Source organism: Onychomys torridus, chromosome 10 (genome assembly GCF_903995425.1).
Source record: "Onychomys torridus chromosome 10, mOncTor1.1, whole genome shotgun sequence".
Lineage (NCBI taxonomy): Eukaryota > Metazoa > Chordata > Mammalia > Rodentia > Cricetidae > Onychomys > Onychomys torridus.
This window is the reverse complement of record NC_050452.1, coordinates 74,125,088-74,143,636: the sequence shown is the minus strand read 5'-3', so window position 1 is coordinate 74,143,636 and position 18,549 is coordinate 74,125,088. Positions and strand designations below refer to the sequence as shown.

The following is an 18,549-nucleotide window of genomic DNA, read 5'->3' as shown; positions in this document are numbered from 1 at the left end:
ACATCTTGTTATTGCAGCAGCTGGCCGTATCTCTCTCCTCCGCTTTCCTGTTCCCAGCATTCTCCTCTTCCTTGTCCCGCCTACCTTATCCTTCCTGCCTAGCTACTGGCCAATCAGCACTTTATTTATTTTAACCAATCAAAGCAACACATTTGACATACAGAACATCCCATAGCAATTATGAGAAGCAATCAATCAATTTTCTTTTACCTAAAAAGGAGAATTTGTCTTAGAAACCTTATATTCTTTATGTTTTTACATCTTCATATTTACATTGACAACATACCTTTCATCCACCATTATTGGCCAAATCTGGTACATAAGATAAGTACTGATTCTAATTTAAAAGCATGGTTCTAAAATATGTTATAAAAATCTATGTTACTTCTAAGGTTAAAACAAATCAATAAACTTGATGTGGTGGTGCATGCTTATAATGTCATCTCTTGAGAGGTGGAAACATCAGTAGTTCAAGGTCATCATCAGGTAGGTAGTATGTTTGAAGTTACCCTGGGCTACAAAAGACTACTTCAAAACAAAACAAAAATGAATGAACAACAAAAAAAAAAAAACCCCACACATAATGAATGACCACAAAAATATCTTTGATGAGCTCATTAAATAAAATTTATGGATAGTGTCTTTTGGTTTCTATGACTATGAAGAAACACCATGACCAAAAATCAAGTTGGGAAGGAAAGGGTTTAATTGACTTGTACTTCTACATCACTGTTCATCACTGAAGGAAGTCAGAACAAGAACTCAAACAGGGCAGGAACCTGGAGGCATGATCTGATGCAGAGGCCATGGAGGGGTACTGTTTATTGATTTGCTCCTCATAGCTTACTCAGACTCTTTCTTATAGAAGCCAGGATTATCAGCTCAGGGGTAGTCCCACTCACAGTTCCTGGGCTCTCCCCTATTGATCACTTACTAAGAGAGTGCCTTACAACTGGATCTTATGAAGGCATTTCCTCAGCTGAGGCTCTTTATTGCCTGATGACTCTAGCTTGTGTCAACTTGTCATAAAACCATCCAGGACAGGTGGATACTTCTGTATGGTGATATAATGGCACAGGAGTATTGACTGGGGGTGGGTGGGTATAACTTCAGTAAAATGACAGGGTTCTTATGATATGAAATGACTTGAGTGACATTTCAGGGGGACTCTGATCTGAAAAGTCACTTAAGCTATGGGTTAACTCAGTAGCATAGAATTTAGCAAGAGGCTGTCCTTAGAAACACTGCTGGAACAGATGTTGGGGCTCAGGCTTGTGCACCAGTATCTATAAAAACTGCTTCTTGGAATACTTGTCTAGTCCTAGATCAGCTAGGTTCCAAGATCCTTTGCAGCCTTAGAGATTACAGGTTATGTTTAGTAGTTGCTGTATCTACACTATCACGGGTCTTTATTTCCATTGTGTTTCCATAATTTATATTTATAAGTTCTTCACTTAGTCTTATTTTATACCAGGATAGTACTCATCAGCAATATGGATGTTTTTAAACATCTTACAAAGTAATGCATAATGTAACAAAAAGTCCAGTTTGGTTCTTGGTACAGACCCAGTGTGCCCCTAGTTCTTCCAGTTGGCCCTTTCTGTGGATCCTTCTAGCCAGCCTGCATTCCTTTGTGACTCTGCTGACCCCCAGACTCTCTCTATCAGGGACCCACAGTTGCCACACTAGGCTAGTACTCAGGTAGGGGACCTTCATCCTCCTTCCTGTCCTCCATTCTGGTCTCTCTAGACTTACCCTCAGTCCTGCTGCAGCCTGTCACATGAGCCACCCCACTCACCAAGCCTATCTCCACCCAATGGGGACCCAGTCTTTTGTTAGAGACTCACAGTTTTTCTATCCACATTGTCAGTATTTCCTTCTAGCCATCCTCTGTTCCTGTGTGAGTATCTGCTGGCCTTCAGAACAGCTCTCACAGTAGGCTGGAACTCAGGGCCCACACATTGACCACAAGTGTCTAGGACCAGGGTTGTCAACAGCAACAAACAACAACAACAACAAAACAGAACATCCACCCAATGAAGACAAGACCACATATTTACACCAGAAAACTTTTCAGATACCATTATTTCATATGCCTTATCCCAGAGCAGAAAAATGCAAACATGACCAACCAAGACATCTGCCTCTGTCAGAATCCAGCACCATATCAAAATTCTGAAAATTGATCCACTATAAGATTCAACTAGTATGTCTTGGTTATATACCCAGAGACCTATACATATTACTACAGAGACACTTTGTGACTCATGTTCACTGCTTATCTGTTTATAACACCTGAAATTGAAAACAGCCTGTATGTCCATCATCTGGTAAAGAGATACTGGAACTGTGCTACATTTAAACAATGGAACATTATTCAGCTGTTAAGAAAAATGAAGTTTCAGGTGAATGAATGCATGTAGAAGCAATTATTCTGACTGAGTTAACCCAAACAACAGAAGACAGACAGTGGATGCTTTCTTCTACATGGGGAGGTTGGCTTTAAGCTTTAGACATGAGTACTCAATCTGAATAATAACAGACATTAGGTAGCTAGTAAGGGACCAGATGTGATGAGAGGACCTTTCAAGGAAGGAGAAATAAGGGTATAGTGTTATAAAGAGGTAAATGGAAAACTGGAATAGGAGAATTTAATGTGGAGGGGGATGTGAGGACAGGTAAGGGAGGTAATAAGGGGAGGGACATCTAATACTAAAGGTCATTTGAAAAGCCACATGCAAACTTACTACCATAGAAGCACCCTAAAATAAATATATACATGAGAGGAATTTAAATGGAGTCACAATATAATGGAGGAGACAGTGTCCCAACAAGACATTTTTTGTCACCAAGTAACATGACACCTAGAGTGCCAGGAATGGATGACATCATGTTGAGTCATTAGTCAAAAGAATTCATATAGATCTCCTCAAACATCACAGATTATAGCAAAGGCTATTGGTTGTTATCCATAACCCAATAGTAGGACCCTATTGCTGAAGACCTCACTTATGTATGTTATTGAACACAAGAGATATCAAGCAGGTACCCAATTAGAATCTTCACCCCCACTGCTAACATTTATGGTACCTGAAGGCACTTTGCATGCTCCTAGAGGAGAAGAGAAATCAGTATCACCCAGCTACAAACTCTGTGTCCTCCAGCAGAAACATGCCTGCAAGTTATACAGGTACAATAATGGCACAAATGTGACGGTTGTAACCAACCACCTTAAAAACAGGTTGAAAGTCCACTATATGAGATGAAGCTTACCTCTGACACGGCTAAAGTGGCCAAGAACCTAAAAATAGACAGGTCTTGGCATTAGGGGAAAACCTACTACTAATATTTGTCTGGAGAAACATAGCATACAGTGATTTCTGATGACATATTGCTATACCTATAGACATATTGCTCAACCCTCATCATAAAAGCTTCTTCTTGTGGTAGATGGTAATTTACAAAGAGGTCCACAACTGGACAATGTATAGAGACTGGGAGAATTTGTAGCACACGGCCCTACAAAGGATGTCTTCATCAAACCTCTCCCATTGACACTCAGAGGTCTATGCAGAAGGGGAGGTAAAAAGGTTTTAAGAGCAGGAGTTGGTGGATGCCTCCAGGGAAAGAGGATTTTTCAGAAACTATAGGACTAACACACACAGGAACTCACAGAGACTGTGGCAGCATGCACAAGACCTGCACAGCTCAAGCCACACTGAACCCCAACACTTAAAAAGGGAAATGGACACAAAATCCCACCCCTAACCAAGAAGCAATGTGCAGTTAGTATCTGCTGGGCAAAGGAAAAATCAATATTCTCCAATAAAGTATCACTGGGAATATCAACTGCACTCCAGGGCAGGAATCGTGCCCAGGAGTTATTGTGTGTTGGTAATTTTGCGTTGTTAATTGGCCAACATGAAAGAGAATCCTTGCATTTTTGTGTAGTTTTTGTTTTGTTTTAGTAGTCATTGTCTTACTTTTTTTCATTTGTTTTGATTCTTAGTTTTTGTATTTTTTGAGGCAGAGAGAGAGAGAGAGAGAGAGAGAGAGAGAGAGAGAGAGAGCGCGCTAAATCAAGCATGGTGTTAAAAGAAAAAATTAAGAGTTTCTGTCTCATATCAGAAGAGCCAATAAGTGTAGGACAGAAGAAAACAAAAATCTAGGAACTATTGTCAAAGTTCTATTTCTCCCCATTCTTATTTTTGACTCTTTGGAAACTTTCTTGTATATCATGCTATCCTAAAATTTAAACTTTACATTTTGGTATTAATAATGTTTAAGTTTTCCACTGTAAAAAATCAGTTTTCCTAATAGCAATCTCTGAAGTCTCCAGAAGGAAGATGGGGCCCCACAACAATGATTCTACCTGGTTCATAATGATGCCATTGTGTCAATAAACACCACACAAAGAGACTTTGGACTGCATACTGTTCAGGACAGTTCTAAGGTGGAGAGCTGAGATGGTCCACCATCTTACCCCACTCTGAGACTGGCGATGAATGCCACAGCTAGTACTAATGAGATTTAACCATTGTTTTGGTTTCTTCACAGGATCCCACAGAGTTTCTTTGTAGAAAGCCAGAAGCAATTCTTAGAAAAGGATGCCCTCTTTCCCAACATTTCTTTATACTCAATAAAAGTCAATCACACACATATACTGAATTGACAAAAGCCATCCTGTCCTGACTCCATTTGGGTCTCTTCAGAAACTTCTCAGCCCTCTATCCCACAACAGTGATGTCTGCACTGGAAACACATTTGGGATTCTGTGACCATGGTCCAGATGTATTAACCCAAATTATTGATGTACATCTTAAAGTAAAATAACCATAGTAGGTGTAAGTCAAAATTAACCGTCGTGTTGTGTCTGAAATAACTATGCTCTGTCAAAACAATGGTGCAAGGTAACTTTGCCTCTCATCCAACATCAATGAAATTAAAGGTTTTGCCTTCAAAATGCTGTACCTCTGACCATCCACACTGGAAGGCTTTGAGGTATGAACCCTCATTTAGTCAATGGCCAAAACTAAAGGACTTTCATAAACTTAATTATCTACATTAGTGTGGTGATCTATATCTTCCTCACATGGATTATTTTAGAGTCACATTTCCATTACGTTCATCACCCCTGCCATCTTAGCACTGGACATCTAGGCTATTTCCATTTCCTCTAGTGTGTCCAGAGCAGCAATAAACACAGAGGGGCAGGTATCTCTGCAAGAGGAGACAGAGGCCTTTGGATTATGTGGGGGGAGAAAATCCTCACCGGCTCCACCCTTGACAGAGTAATAATAGCCAGAATACAGAAAAACCTGAAAACATCAAGAAAGCAAATGATAATAGAGAATAGGCTATGGAAATAAACAGAGAGTTCTCAACAAAAGAAGCACATGCATGCGCATGTACGCACACACACACACACACACACACACACACATATGAACAATAAATATTTTCAAAACTGCACAAATTCTTACCCATTTGAGGACATGTAAATTGTATGATTTGAGGTCTATTTCACCCCAATAAAAAGAGGTATCACTGAGAAAACAAATGATGGTGAAGATGTGGGGGAGTGGAACCCTTTTTTACTGCTGGTGGAAGTATAAACTGATACAGGTGTGCCGTGGCCGCCTCGACCAGCAAGAAAGACACAATACCAGGCTCTTCTTTCAGCAGTTTATTCGGGAACCTTGAACTATCTTCTGACTCCGGGGAAATCCGCTCACAGCCTTAAGTAATCACTGGGTAGCCAACCCTGATATGCCACATGGGCACTACCAATAGGTCCAGGTACTCGGAAGCAAGCCAGAATCTTTGCCTTAGCCAAATATGGAGTTGTTTATCACAGAGAGCGCTCACTGTCGGGAAGGCAGAAGGCGGAAGCCGGCGCCATCTTTGAGGCACAGGTGCTGTTGAAATCTGGGCAGATATTTCTCAGAGACTCACAATAGAACTTCCTTATAAGTGAGTATATCCTGGTCCCCAGTTCTATTCCATTGGTTTACACTGTGCCGGTATGTACTGTTTTTAATACTATGGCTCAGTTGTATATCTTGAAATATAGCATGAGCCTGTCTTTAGAATTAGATTTTCTTGCTCACAGCTGCTTTGGAGTCCCTGGATCTTTATGCTTCAATATAATAATTTTAGCATGTTTTTCACTTGTGTGAAGAATAATGGAATTTTAATGGCGATTACACTGTTAAGTTTTTTGTTTTTGTTTGTTTCTTGGTAGAACAGCCATTTTCACAACAGGCATTTTTCCTGCGGTGTGCAAGGGAGGGCTTTCTTCTGGGTTCTTCCTTGATTCCTTTGTCAGTGTTGTGAAGTTTTTATCATGGGGATCATTTATTTCCTTGGTTAGGTTTCTTGCAAGAAGTTCCGTTGCTGTTGAAGCTGCTGTGGTTAATAGTGTCTCCTTGATTTCTTTCTCAGTCCGTTTGTCATTGGTTATAGCATAGTTACTGATTTTTGTTTGTTAGTCTTGTGTCCTAGCACTTTACTGAAGGTGTTTATTAACTCTAAGAATTTTCTGGTGGAGTTTTAGTCTGTTATGTGTGGGCTCCTGTTACCTGTACATAAAGACACATTGACTTCTCCCTTCCTGTTTGTCTCTGTCTTTCTCTTGTCTTGCTGCTTTAGCTAAGATCTCAAGCAGTGTACTGAACAGGAGTGGAGAGTGCAGAGTGCCCAGGTTTATTCCTGATCTTAGTGGAAATGCCTGAGTTTTTCTCCAGGTATCATGATGTTGGCTGCAGGTCCTTCAGTCTGTATCATGCTGAGATGTGTTTCCTCCATTCATATTCTCTTCAGGGTTGTTTTCATGAAAGGGTGTAGGACTTTGTCAAGGTCCTTTATTATATCTATTGAAATAATCAAGTGATTTTTGTCCTTGAGTTCATTTATGTGTGTATTACATTTATTGATTTGTGTATGTTGAACGTCTCTGTGTCTCTAGAATGAAGCTAGCTCAATCATGATGAAGAATTGTTTTTATGTGTCCTTGAAATCAGTTTACAGATACTTTATGGAGAATGTCTGTATCTTTGTTCCCCATTTTTTTTATATTGCTACGTCTTTGTCTGGTTTGATATCAGGGTAACACTAACTTCATAAAATGACTTGGAAAGAATTCCTTCCTTTTCTACATTAGGGAATCTATTGAGAAAACTTACAGTTCTACTTTGAAGGCCTGGTAGATTTCTACACTGAATCTATCCGAGCCTGGACTTTTGGCGTTGGTATATTACCACTTTTATCCCATTTATATTTTTTATTTCATCTGTATTTAACTTTGTTAGGTCATAAATGTCTAGAAATTCATTAATATCTCTTGGGGTTTCCCACTTGGTAGAATACAAGTTTATAAGATATGCCTTCATTTTTGTAGGGTATTCACCAGAGAAGACTGTTTAGACATGGTTTTAAGCCATAGAAAGTCTTTATTAGCCAGAGGGTGACTACACTGTGTGTTCAGGATCCCAGTGTAGGACTAAGACATTCTCAGGATCAGCTTTTAAGCACAGAGGACATGTTGTGGTTTGGCATACTTCAGGTAACAAGAACAGTTAGCCAGAAGCAGAACTGTAGAAACTAAACAGCAAGGTTAGTACATTTTGAGACTTCTCAGAACTATGGACTTTGATGTATTAGGCCTTTGTTTAGTTGTGGCAGGTGGTGCTGTCTCCACACTGAGTTCTACAGCCTGAATGTTGCTCCTGTCATGGAGTCAGCTGTGCTATGGACTGGGACCTGTTACATTCCCCACTGGTCTTAATGTATAAATCAAATCATGGATTCATCCTGTTTTAGTTTAAGATGTAGGGCCCTGCTGTTAATCCAGTCAGTATCAGAGTAAAGGCCAAGCCAGAACAGGTAATAGAGTAGTTCACCAGGGAGACAAGGGGACAGAGATGAGATGGACTTAATTATTTTTCTAATCATGGCAAGATTTTTTTAGTTACTGATCAACAGAAACAACCAGTTTCTCCCAAAGCCACACATAGTTTCCCTTATCTCATGAGAAGCCTAAACCTCTCCAGTTTGTGAAGGAATCTAACTATTGTTTCAATACCTCTAGATCCTAATCAACCTATCTACTTAGTTTGAAAAGCATCAGAAGGGACATAGTTAGTCAAAACATTAGTACTGCTCACCAAGAACTTTCAGGGGCTTTTGGTCATATAAAGATTTACATGGGGGTAAGGGAGGAGGAAGGAAGTGGAGGACAGTTCTTCTGAAACAAGTTCTGTGTGAAACCAACCTAAGACAGAACGCCTGTGTGGCTTGGACAGGTGTCTCCATGACAGGTAAGGTGACCTGCTGATGTCCCATGCAACCTAAGACAGAAGCTAATTTTTTGGTAATAGGAGGAGACCTGTAGGGCCCTGGCTCCCATTTTTTGGGGGTAACTGTTGCCTTGCTTGCTGACCTTGACCTTGATATTCTCCCTGTGCTAATTCCTTGTGGGAATCCACCCTCCTGAATGCTTAAGAGAAGCTCCTTGTCTGTGTATCCAGCATATTGTGCGTTAACAGCTTAGATGCAAGATTGTAAAACATCAGAAGCGGGTTGGGGATTTAGCTCAGTGGTAGAGGAAGAAGAAGAAGAAGAAGAAGAAGAAGAAGAAGAAGAAGAAGAAGAAGAAGAAGAAGAAGGAGAAGAAGAAGAAGACAACGATGAAGAAGAAGATGAAGAAGAAGAAGAAGAAGAAGGAGAAGGAGAAGGAGAAGGAGAAGGAGAAGGAGAAGAAGAAGAAGAAGGAGAAGAAGAAGAAGAAGAAGAAGAAGAAGAAGAAGAAGAAGAAGAAGAAGAAGAAGAAGAAGAAGAAGAAGGGGTCAAGATCATGATGGGGAAACCCACAGAGACAGCTGACTGGTGCTAGTTGGAGCTCACTGACTCTGGACTGACAGCCCCTGAACCTGCATGGGACTGAACTAGACCCACTGAAGGGGGGTGACAGTTGTGTGGATTGATCTGTTTGTGTGGTCCCTGGCAGCAGGACCAGGACTTATCCCAGGTGCATGAACTGGCTTTTTGGAGCCCATTCCCTGTGGTGGGGATACCTTGCTCAGCCTTGATACAATGGGGAGGGGCTAGGCTCTCCTTCAACTTGACATGCCAGACTTTGTTGACTACCATGGAGGGCTTACCCACTCTGAGGAGTGGATGGGGGTAGAGTGGGATGGAGGTGAGGAGGTGGGAGAAGGGAAGGTTAGTATGGAAAATGAAAAAAAAATTAATAAATAAATATATTTAAAATTAAAAAAAAATCTGTGTGAAAAAGCCATGTGGAAATCTTCAATTATGTAAGTCAATTAAACAAAAATAATTTAAAAAATGAGTTTGAAGGGTGGTGACTTGGATGAGTGCATAATGCTGCTCCCAGAGTCATAGGTTCTTAAGCAAAAGTTCTGGAACAGCTGTGGGATTCTGCCTCAATAGTTTTGGTCCAAAAGTCTCCAGATGCCACAAAAGTGTACAGCAGGTGTCCCAGATCTACTTGCAGGTTAGGATGGGGTGGTGGTGAAGAGAATCACTCAGAAAGTTGATTACACAATTATCAAATCCTCGGAGTTGGGGATGTAACTGGCACACCTGGGGCAGGCCTGGAGTCCTGGGTTAGGTACCAACACTACTACACAATAGAAGTAAAACCTAACTAGAAGTAGACAACAAACACACAGAAGCAAGAACACAGTGACTTTGGAAAGGGCGGCCATGATGGAGCTTGAGGGAAGCCCTGTGGTCCTCTGTCTTTCCTGTGTGTCTCACTGCTGCTCTCCCCTCCCCCTCCTCTCCCTACCTCTGTCCTTCTCCATTCCTCCCTCTTCTCTTTTCTTTCTGCTCTTTTGTTTTCAAGGCAGAGGGCGGAAGCAGTTTCACTTTGTAGCCCAGGCTGGCCATCAAGCTCTATGTAGCACAGGCTGTCCTCTAACTTGTAAACCTTGGACCTCAGGCTGAGTCCTGAGATTATAGGTGTGTGCTCCTATTCCTCCTTCTGAAGTACTCGAAATGTTCTATAAAAATCTGAGTTTCACAAATACAAATATGTCACATTGTAAATACACATCAAGCTGTCTAGTCAGATTTTCTATAATGTTGTATGTATGTGCATGTTTGGTTGTATGTGGGTGAGCACCCCTGTGGAGGTCAACAAGAGTGTTATCCCCACTCTCACCCTGAACCTGAGGAATGAGCCAGGGACTTCTGATTCATCCAGAATGGCTTATAGGCAAGCCCCAGGGACCCCTGGCTCCCCCTCCCACTATCAGGATTTTTGCCTGGTGCTGAGGATCTGAACTCAGGTCCTCATGCTCACAGAGTCAGGCCACTGCCCAGCCTGGACTTTCTCTGTATGTATCTCATACTCTGATAAATTTAACCTTATCAAAACTTTAATAATTTGTATTCTTTGAGAATTTTGAGAACTTCACACATAGGATGTATTTTAATCATACTCAGCCTCACTCACCCTCCACTGCTACCTTACAACAGAATTCCCCCTGAAGTCCCTCTCCCAACAACTTCCTCCTCCTTTCCCTCTCTTGCCCTCTATTTCTCACTCCCTCCCCATTCCTCTCCCTCCCTTCCTTCAGTGACCACCGAGTCCAGTCAGTGACGCCCATGTACACATGGAGTAGAACCATGCCCTGGATAGTCACCATACCAAGGACCACACTCCTGAAGAACACCGACTTTCCCTCTCCTGGCAGTCATCTACTGTCTATAGCTCCTCAGCTGGAGGGGGAGGGCCCGTGTGACTCTCCCCCATTCATGCTGGAATGTTACAGAGACTATTAGAGTATGAAACTGACTTACAACACTGAACTTTGTGGTCTATGAAGTGTCCTGTACTGCACACGCTGTGCCATCTGACTGCAGGTTCACAGTCTACACTTAGTGCCCCATCCTCTTCCTGTTCTTTAGGGATAGAGTTCCATATTTAGCTCAAGCACCCAAACCGCAAGTCCTCCTGCTTCAGTCTCTTGGTTATAGGGCTTACAATCGTGAACAGTGAGTTATTTCTCAACTGGTCTCTTTAGATATAAAAGCAAACTATAAATCAATTTATATTAACAATCTGGGTGTTTAACAAGCCATATCCTGGGCTGTCTTCACCCCAGTGTTAGCCCCTATCTGTGTCAAGTATATATTCACCTCCTGTTAATACCCCCACTGCCAATCTATTAAAAAAGAAAGGAAGAAAGAGAAAGAGTGAGAGAGAGAGACTGAGAAAGAGAGAGGGAAGGAGGGAAAGAGGGAGGGAAGGATAGAGAGAGAGAGTCAGACAGACAGACAGACAGACGCCTTTGCTTTCCTTTTTCTCTTCCCTGGGGCTGGTTCCCCAGCATCCAGCACTGATGTGGACCTGACCCAGGGCTGAGTGCAGACTGTCCAGCTCTCCTGTTCTTGCCAGACCCAGGCTTCCCAACAACATGGAGTGTGAGAATCCTGATTAACCACCAGGTGGCGCTACCTCCACTTCTCTCTTCTGGCACCTCCCAGGCTCACCTTCCACCCCTGAAGTTCCTGATGCAGGCAGAGCTGAGGACAAGCTGAGCAGCAGCCTGAGTGACTCTTCTTCCCCTGCATCTGACAGCAGTGAGTATGGGCGAGCAGGAATGGCTTTCTTATAGTATAATTAGCATCCTACACCTCATCGACTTACAGTGAGGAATTCTGTGGCTATGGGTATATTCAGAGGTGTGCAAGCTTATTTTCATAATCTACCCTGCTTTGTAAATGCAGAGATGCTTTACCACAGCTTCTCTCTGTCTTCTCGGGGGGGGGGGGGGAGGGGAGTGGAGAGACAGAGGTAGGGGGTACACTGTGTGTGGAGATCACAGGATAACTTTGGAGAGTCAGTTCTTTTCTCCCAATTTGTTGAGGAGATCTGTCCTGTACTTTCTTCCATGCTGGGTCCTCCAAGTTAGCTGGTCCTTCAGCTTCCAGGTGATTACCCTGTGTTGGGATTCCAAAGACATGCCACTCTCTTCCCCCTTTCATGGTATTCTGGATTGAACTCAGATCTCCAGTCTTATACAGACAGTCTGTTCACCTGCAGAGCCATCTTGCTAGACCCTGGATGGTTTTCAGAGCTTTTTTCTTGGTGTGTGGTTCAGAGGATCAAATCCAGAGCCTTTCATATGCTAGGCAAGTGATCTGTCAGCCCTGTGGGATTTTAAAAGAAACATTTCATCCACTTATAGGGTAATTTGACTTCTTCATTTCCTGATTGTATCTTTCTTTTTATTCTTTCATCTAATTTCTCCAAGGATCCAAGCCCTGTATTAAATAATAGAATAATAGTTGAGGGAATGGTCACCCTTGGCTCTAACCTATATTTAAAGGAAGTAATTTGAGTTATTCCCTTACAGTATAAAGCTGTGGGTAGGAGTATCACAGTTCACTGTATTTGGTGCAGGTGTGAGCTTTCTCTTCCTGGTTTGTTCAGGGCTGTAATCAAGAATGAGTTTACTTTTTCATAGACTTCTTCCATATCATTCTTATCCTTGATCATGTTATGTGCTGAATATCTTTATTAATTTGCATATGTTGAATCATGTTTGCATAAAACACATACTGTTCAATCACCATGTATTTCTGTTGTTTCTTTTGCACTTGATTTTTACTCCAATTCCATTATGATCTGACAAAATACAAGAAATTACCTTTGTGATTTGTTAAAAGATTGTGAATGAGTATTCCAATTCTTATTATGTAGTTATCTTTATTTTTCCTAACTTTGGCTGGATATCTGCTTTGTCAGGTAGGAGTATAGCTTTGGGAGTCTGTCTGCTTTAAATGCCATTTTCCATCCTTGCACGTTCAGTCTCCACATACATTGCAAGCTGGTTGAGTTTCCTGCTGCAATAAACAATTGGTGATTGTTTTCTGCTTTTCAATTCAACCTGCCAGGTGCATCTATTACTCCAGAATTGAGACCATTTATAGTTATGTTATTGTCAAAATGTTTGTAGTGAATGAAATCCTATAATTTCATGAGCTTCTCTTCTCCTGGTGTTCTGTTTTGTCTTCAATTTCTGTGTGTTCTTTTCTTTCTCTCTCATCTTAGAAGTTTGCTGGCTCACTGGCAGTTTGCTTTCTATTGCAGTGATAAAACATCATGATCTAAAGCTACTTGGGGAGGAAGAGGTTTATTTGACTTAAATTTCCACATCACAGTCACCACTGCAAGAAGCCAGGTAGGAACTCAGGTTAGAACTGAATCAGAGACACTGGAGGAACATGGCTCACTAGTGGCTCTTCAAGGCTTGCTCAGCCTGCTTCCTTAATCATCCCAGGACCCCAAAGTGGTCTAGACCCTCCCACATCAATCATCAATCAAGAAAATGCCCCACAGACTTGCCAACAGGATGGAGACAATTCCTCAGCTGAGGATTCTTCTTCCCAGATGACTCCAGCATGGGTCAAGTTGACAAAAAACTAACCAGCACACTTACTGAGTCAATACTGCTGATTCCTGAGAACTGCAGGAGTTATTTTCTCCTGAGCTCTTGGGATTGTAGCTTTCTGTCTTCTTCCTTTGTGTTTTTATTTTCCTGTGAATGTCTACCTCCTGCAGCCTCAGTGGTCAGCATTAGTTGTGTTCATCCTGAAGGTCTTTATAAGGACAAATTTCCTGTAGTCACATTGGCTGTCAGTTCTTTTCTCTGAGTGCTCAAAGTACATAGGTCCACGCTCTGGCTGTTAGCATTTCTGTCAAGGAATGTGCTGTTGTTCTGATGGCTTGCCAGTCGGGTACTTTGTTAGGAACTTGGCTCTTCTCTTAGTGGCTTCCAGCATTCTTTTCTTGTTCTGCACTGTATGCATTTTACCATGAATGTGATATGACAAGAATATTATCTCATCATATCTATGTGGTGCTCTAAATTATCTGTGTATATGGACATCTTAATCTTTCAGTAGATACAGGACATTTTAAGATATTGCTTTAATGAACAGGTTTTCTATATCTTTAGTCTCTATTTCAGCATTCTATTCTAATAGAAATGTTATTCTTTGGTCTCTTAGTCGTTTCCTAGAGGTCATCATAATTTTTCTTTATTCCTCTTGAGTAAAGAGAAGTACAATAACTCATTAATCCTATCCTGAAGCACTGACATTTTAACTTTCAGTTAATTTAGTCTGTTGATGATGGTTTGTAATAAATTTCTAAAAATTTATCTGCAAACTTTTCCAAAACTTCCAATTTTAAAAATTTGCTGTTTATCACTCATTTCATGTATTGTTTTGCTTATTTCCTCCAGTTATCTCTTTGTGAAGTTGCAATACTTTTGAAGTTAACCTCCTGAATGATTTCCTCAGCACTTTACCTAATTAAATGTTTCCATTCTGTTGCTGTTGTGTTAGGATCTTTTGAGGAAGTTTTGTTTCCTCACATTCTTGTGTTTTGTTGTTATTTGTTCACCTGTGGGAGTGAATCTACTTTACACATCAATGTGAGGATTTGTGGTAAGCTTCCTTCTCCAGATTGCTTAATCCCCAGCACTGGTCAGAGTGCAAAAGTAAAACCACAGTAACAATACTAGCACAAACCTCCCACAATAATGATAATGGGAATAACAATATAAAGAACAGGAGCTGGTGGTACACGCTTTTAATCCCAGCACTTGGGAGGCTGAGGCAGGTGGATCTCCAAGTTCAAGGCCAGCCTGGTCTACAGAATGAGTTTCAGGACAGTCAGGGCTACACAGAGAAACTCCATCTCAAATAAATCAACAACAACAAGATATAGAAAGTAAGATTAGAAAAAAGAAAAGGGACGCTGTGGAGACTCTACGGCAGCCGCGGCTTCCTTCCTGGGCCTGTGCTACAGTGGACTCCACACCAGAACGTTCTTTATAAACTTCAAAATGGCATCCTCTAAGAAGGTTACTCTCTCAGTGCTGAGTCAGGAGCAGTCAGAGGCGGTTGGAGCTCGGGTCCGCAGAAGCAGTGGCAGACCTGAGTTGAAAAATCTGGATCCATTTTTACTGTTTGATGAGTTTAAAGGAGGAAGGTCGGGAGGGTTTCCTGATCACCCACACCGAGGTTTTGAAACAGTATCTTACCTTCTGGAAGGGGGCAGCATGGCCCATGAAGACTTCTGCGGGCATGTTGGTAAAATGAACCCAGGAGACCAACAGTGGATGACTGCAGGCCAGGGCATTCTGCATGCTGAGATGCCCTGCTCAGAGGAGCCAGCCCATGGCTTACAGCTGTGGGTGAATCTGAGACGCTCAGAAAAGATGGTGGAACCTCAGTACCAGGAACTGAAAAGTGAAGAGATCCCGAAACCCACCAAGGATGGCGTGACAGTCGCTGTCATTTCAGGAGAAACCTTGGGGATTAAGTCTAAGGTTTACACACGTATACCAACCTTGTATCTGGACTTCAAGTTGGACCAAGGAGCAAAGCATTCCCAGCCTATTCCTAATGGGTGGACAAGCTTCATTTACACTGTCTCTGGAGATGTATATATTGGACCTGATGGTGCTCAGCAAAAGATAGAACCCCATCACACAGCAGTGCTTGGAGAAGGTGACAGTGTCCAGGTAGAAAATAAGGACCCCCCAAAAAGCCATTTTGTCTTAATTTCTGGGGAACCATTAAGAGAACCAGTTGTCCAACATGGTCCATTTGTGATGAACACCAATGAAGAAATTTCTGAGGCCATTCTTGATTTCAGAAATGCAAAAAATGGTTTTGAGGGGGCCAAAATCTGGAGGTCAAAGATTGGAAACCTGTAAAGAGCTGAAATTCTGCCATTTGGATGGACTGACCATTCAAATTTCCAAAGCTGGTTTAGCTGATGCTTCTAAAGAATTTTACATTAAGCCAGGTGGTGGTAGCTCATGTCTTTAGTTCTAGCACTTGGGAGACAGAAACATGTAGCTCTCTGAGTTTGAAGCCAGCCTGGTCTACAGGCCAGTTCCAGGTCAGCAGGGCTACACAGACAAATCCTGTCTTGAAAACCCAAAAGTAAAAAATAAAAAAGAATTTCACATTAAAAAAAGAAAGAAAGAAAAGGAGAATAAGAGAAAAGAACAGGAGATTAAAACAATATAGTACCAGAGCATCATTCGCACTAAAGACTTTCTTTGTATATTCTTTGCCACTGTTTGTCCCAGAGGTCATGTGGCCTGTAGTCCAGGTAGGCACTTCCCTTTGTGGGTTTGTCTAAACAAAGCCATGCATGTCTTCCAAAGGCTTTGGGGGAAGTGGGATCCCAAACAGAGCATGGAGTTCTGCAATGGAAGGAAGTCCTGGGAGCCGAGCTGTGTGCCTGAGCATTTTCAGATCCTATCTAGCAGCAAACCACCATGCCATAAGGAGGAAGCTGTGGAAATTGAGTCATCCTTTCACTGGGGTTCTGAGTTCTCAGTCCCTGTCTGCTGCACAGAAATTGCAGCTTGAGGCAGTTTCAGAAATCAAAAGATCTTCCAGCCACCTGCTCAGAACTCTCAGGCTCAACAATCATCCACAGGAGCCATGTCATTTCCGGTACAGGAGGCAGGGCTGCCTGTCCTCATGCCTCCACAGCCTGAGCCAGGAGTGTATCTGTAGGTCACTCCCACCTTCATTACTGTCCCTCATAGCTGCCTACCACCCAGAGCATCCCAGGGCACCATGACTTGTACTTGATGGTTGTGGATCCCCACCACAGCTCAAACTCAGAGAACAGAAGCTTCTTGTTCTAGCACTGTGAGAGACACAGTGTGCAGAGCTTGGGCTGGAGTGTGCAGAGCTCGAGCTATGCCCATCTATGTTCCTTTGTATTATATAGGACAGTAGTTTACAGAGTGTGCCTTGCCCTGGGTGACTCCATTTTATACTGCACTGGTTTGCTTCATTTTGAAAGCAAATGCTGATTCAAAAATGACTCTGTACCTTAACTGTGCAAATATCCAGCACAGATAGTAAGACACAGATTAATAAATAACTTACTACTAAGTTACTAAGCAATATTGGTCATTAGGATTGGAAGGAACCAGTTTACACTTGCCAAAAGGCACAAGCCTCAGAAAAAGCAAAGGTGCTTCTGAAATGAAAGGCAAGAAAGTTGATGCAGATTGTGAATGCATTGTTCTTCAATAATTCTGACATGTGGATGACCTAGTGTATCCATGCATGTTTTACACATGGCATCCCTATGACAATCGTAATAGCACAGGCCCATAGGGTCAAGGAAATAGGCTCCAACCAGTTGCAAAGACGTGCACATAAGGTACTCCTTATGAGCCAGCCTGGAATCTGCCTGAGGGCCTAGCAACAGTTGCTGTCAGAGTTCCTGATCGTGCCCAGCCAATAAGGGATGAGCATGCAGACTGGGTGCTGGGTGGAGGGTCTATAAGGCCTTCCTCTTCAGTGAATAAGCGAATTCATTACTTGCCTTCAACTGACCAGTTGTGTTGTCTGTGCCATTGACAACACAACTTCTCACCCCTCACCCCCGAGGGAGGCTTATAATCCAGCTACAGAAGGTGATTGATTCAATGAGTTTATCCCAGTACTGCTCTGCCATGCAGGAGGAGACAGTGTCAGAAGGAGATACCTGAGCTGGATTTAAGGCTCCTGAGAGTGATGGGATCCTCCTGACAGCCTGTTGTCACCAGGGCAGCCTGCTTTACCTTGGAGTTGCTGCCCTGGCCTCACACATGCTGCACATGCACTGACCTGTATTGTCAGGCCCAGGCCAGTGATTCTCTATGTGCTAGTTGTCTTCTGCATTTTCTCCCTCCCAGGTGATCTTGTTCAGGAACTTCAGAGCCTTTCTTCAAGTCCTGAAGACTTCTTATGCTCTCATGTAGATCTCTGTCTTTCCAACATGGAGCTTCTTTCTTCCTATGATAGTTCTCATACAGAATGGATTTCATTTCAATATCAGTCATGTATTTCTCCAGTTCTCCTTCTTAATCTATCAGTGTTTAAGTGGTTGCCAAATACATTTATTCAAATCTTAATTTTGATGGTTTATAAAATTAGTTTTGTGTCTTGAGATAAGAAATCTGTAATTCCTTTCTTTCTATCTTTGAATGTAGCAATCAATTGCCATATTATTAATCCTTGCTAATCTCAGTCTGGATTACTTGTGAACCTCTTTCTATGCTTTCCCTTTAGGAATATTTAATCATGTTTACTGGCGTGCCTAGAAATTTGCAATGGAAATTTTGGATAAATTCTTTCAACCAGGAGGGTTTTAACATTCTTCCAGCAATGTCTTAGTAGAGCACACTGATGTGGCAGAGGTTTGGCCCCATAGTTTGGTTTGTCTGAATTCCCAAAGCCTCATCAGCCTTCTGGACATCAAGGCACAGGTTTAGAGCATGCCATTGTTCTGAGGATCCAGGTTTGCCTGGTGACAGATGGCTAATAGTTTTCCCAGAAGTAACAGGGCATCTGGCAGAGATGTTTAGCAGGTTTTGTTTTCTTGCCTTTCCTGGAGTCGCCCTGTACTTTTGAGGTTTCATGTGCTCATGGCAGGAGGGAAGGCAGGAGGGCCTGGGCTGGCTCCGGTGCTGCTGTCCCTCAGCC

At 42.2% G+C, this 18,549-nt stretch overlaps 1 protein-coding gene across 1 annotated transcript; it reads left to right on the top strand.

The window, feature by feature from the left end:
- The first annotated feature begins 14,851 nt into the window (after window positions 1-14,851).
- On the top strand, window positions 14,852-15,843 carry LOC118592434 (pirin-like). The gene has a single exon (XM_036201382.1). It carries the CDS (start codon window positions 14,889-14,891, stop codon window positions 15,762-15,764), a length of 876 nt encoding a protein of 291 aa, XP_036057275.1. The 5' UTR covers window positions 14,852-14,888; the 3' UTR covers window positions 15,765-15,843.
- Window positions 15,844-18,549: the final 2,706 nt, after the last annotated feature.

Coding starts and splice junctions, on each gene's coding strand:
- LOC118592434 (XM_036201382.1), top strand. CDS start 14,889: ATGGCATCCTCTAAGAAGGTTACTCTCTCAGTGCTGAGTCAGGAGCAG.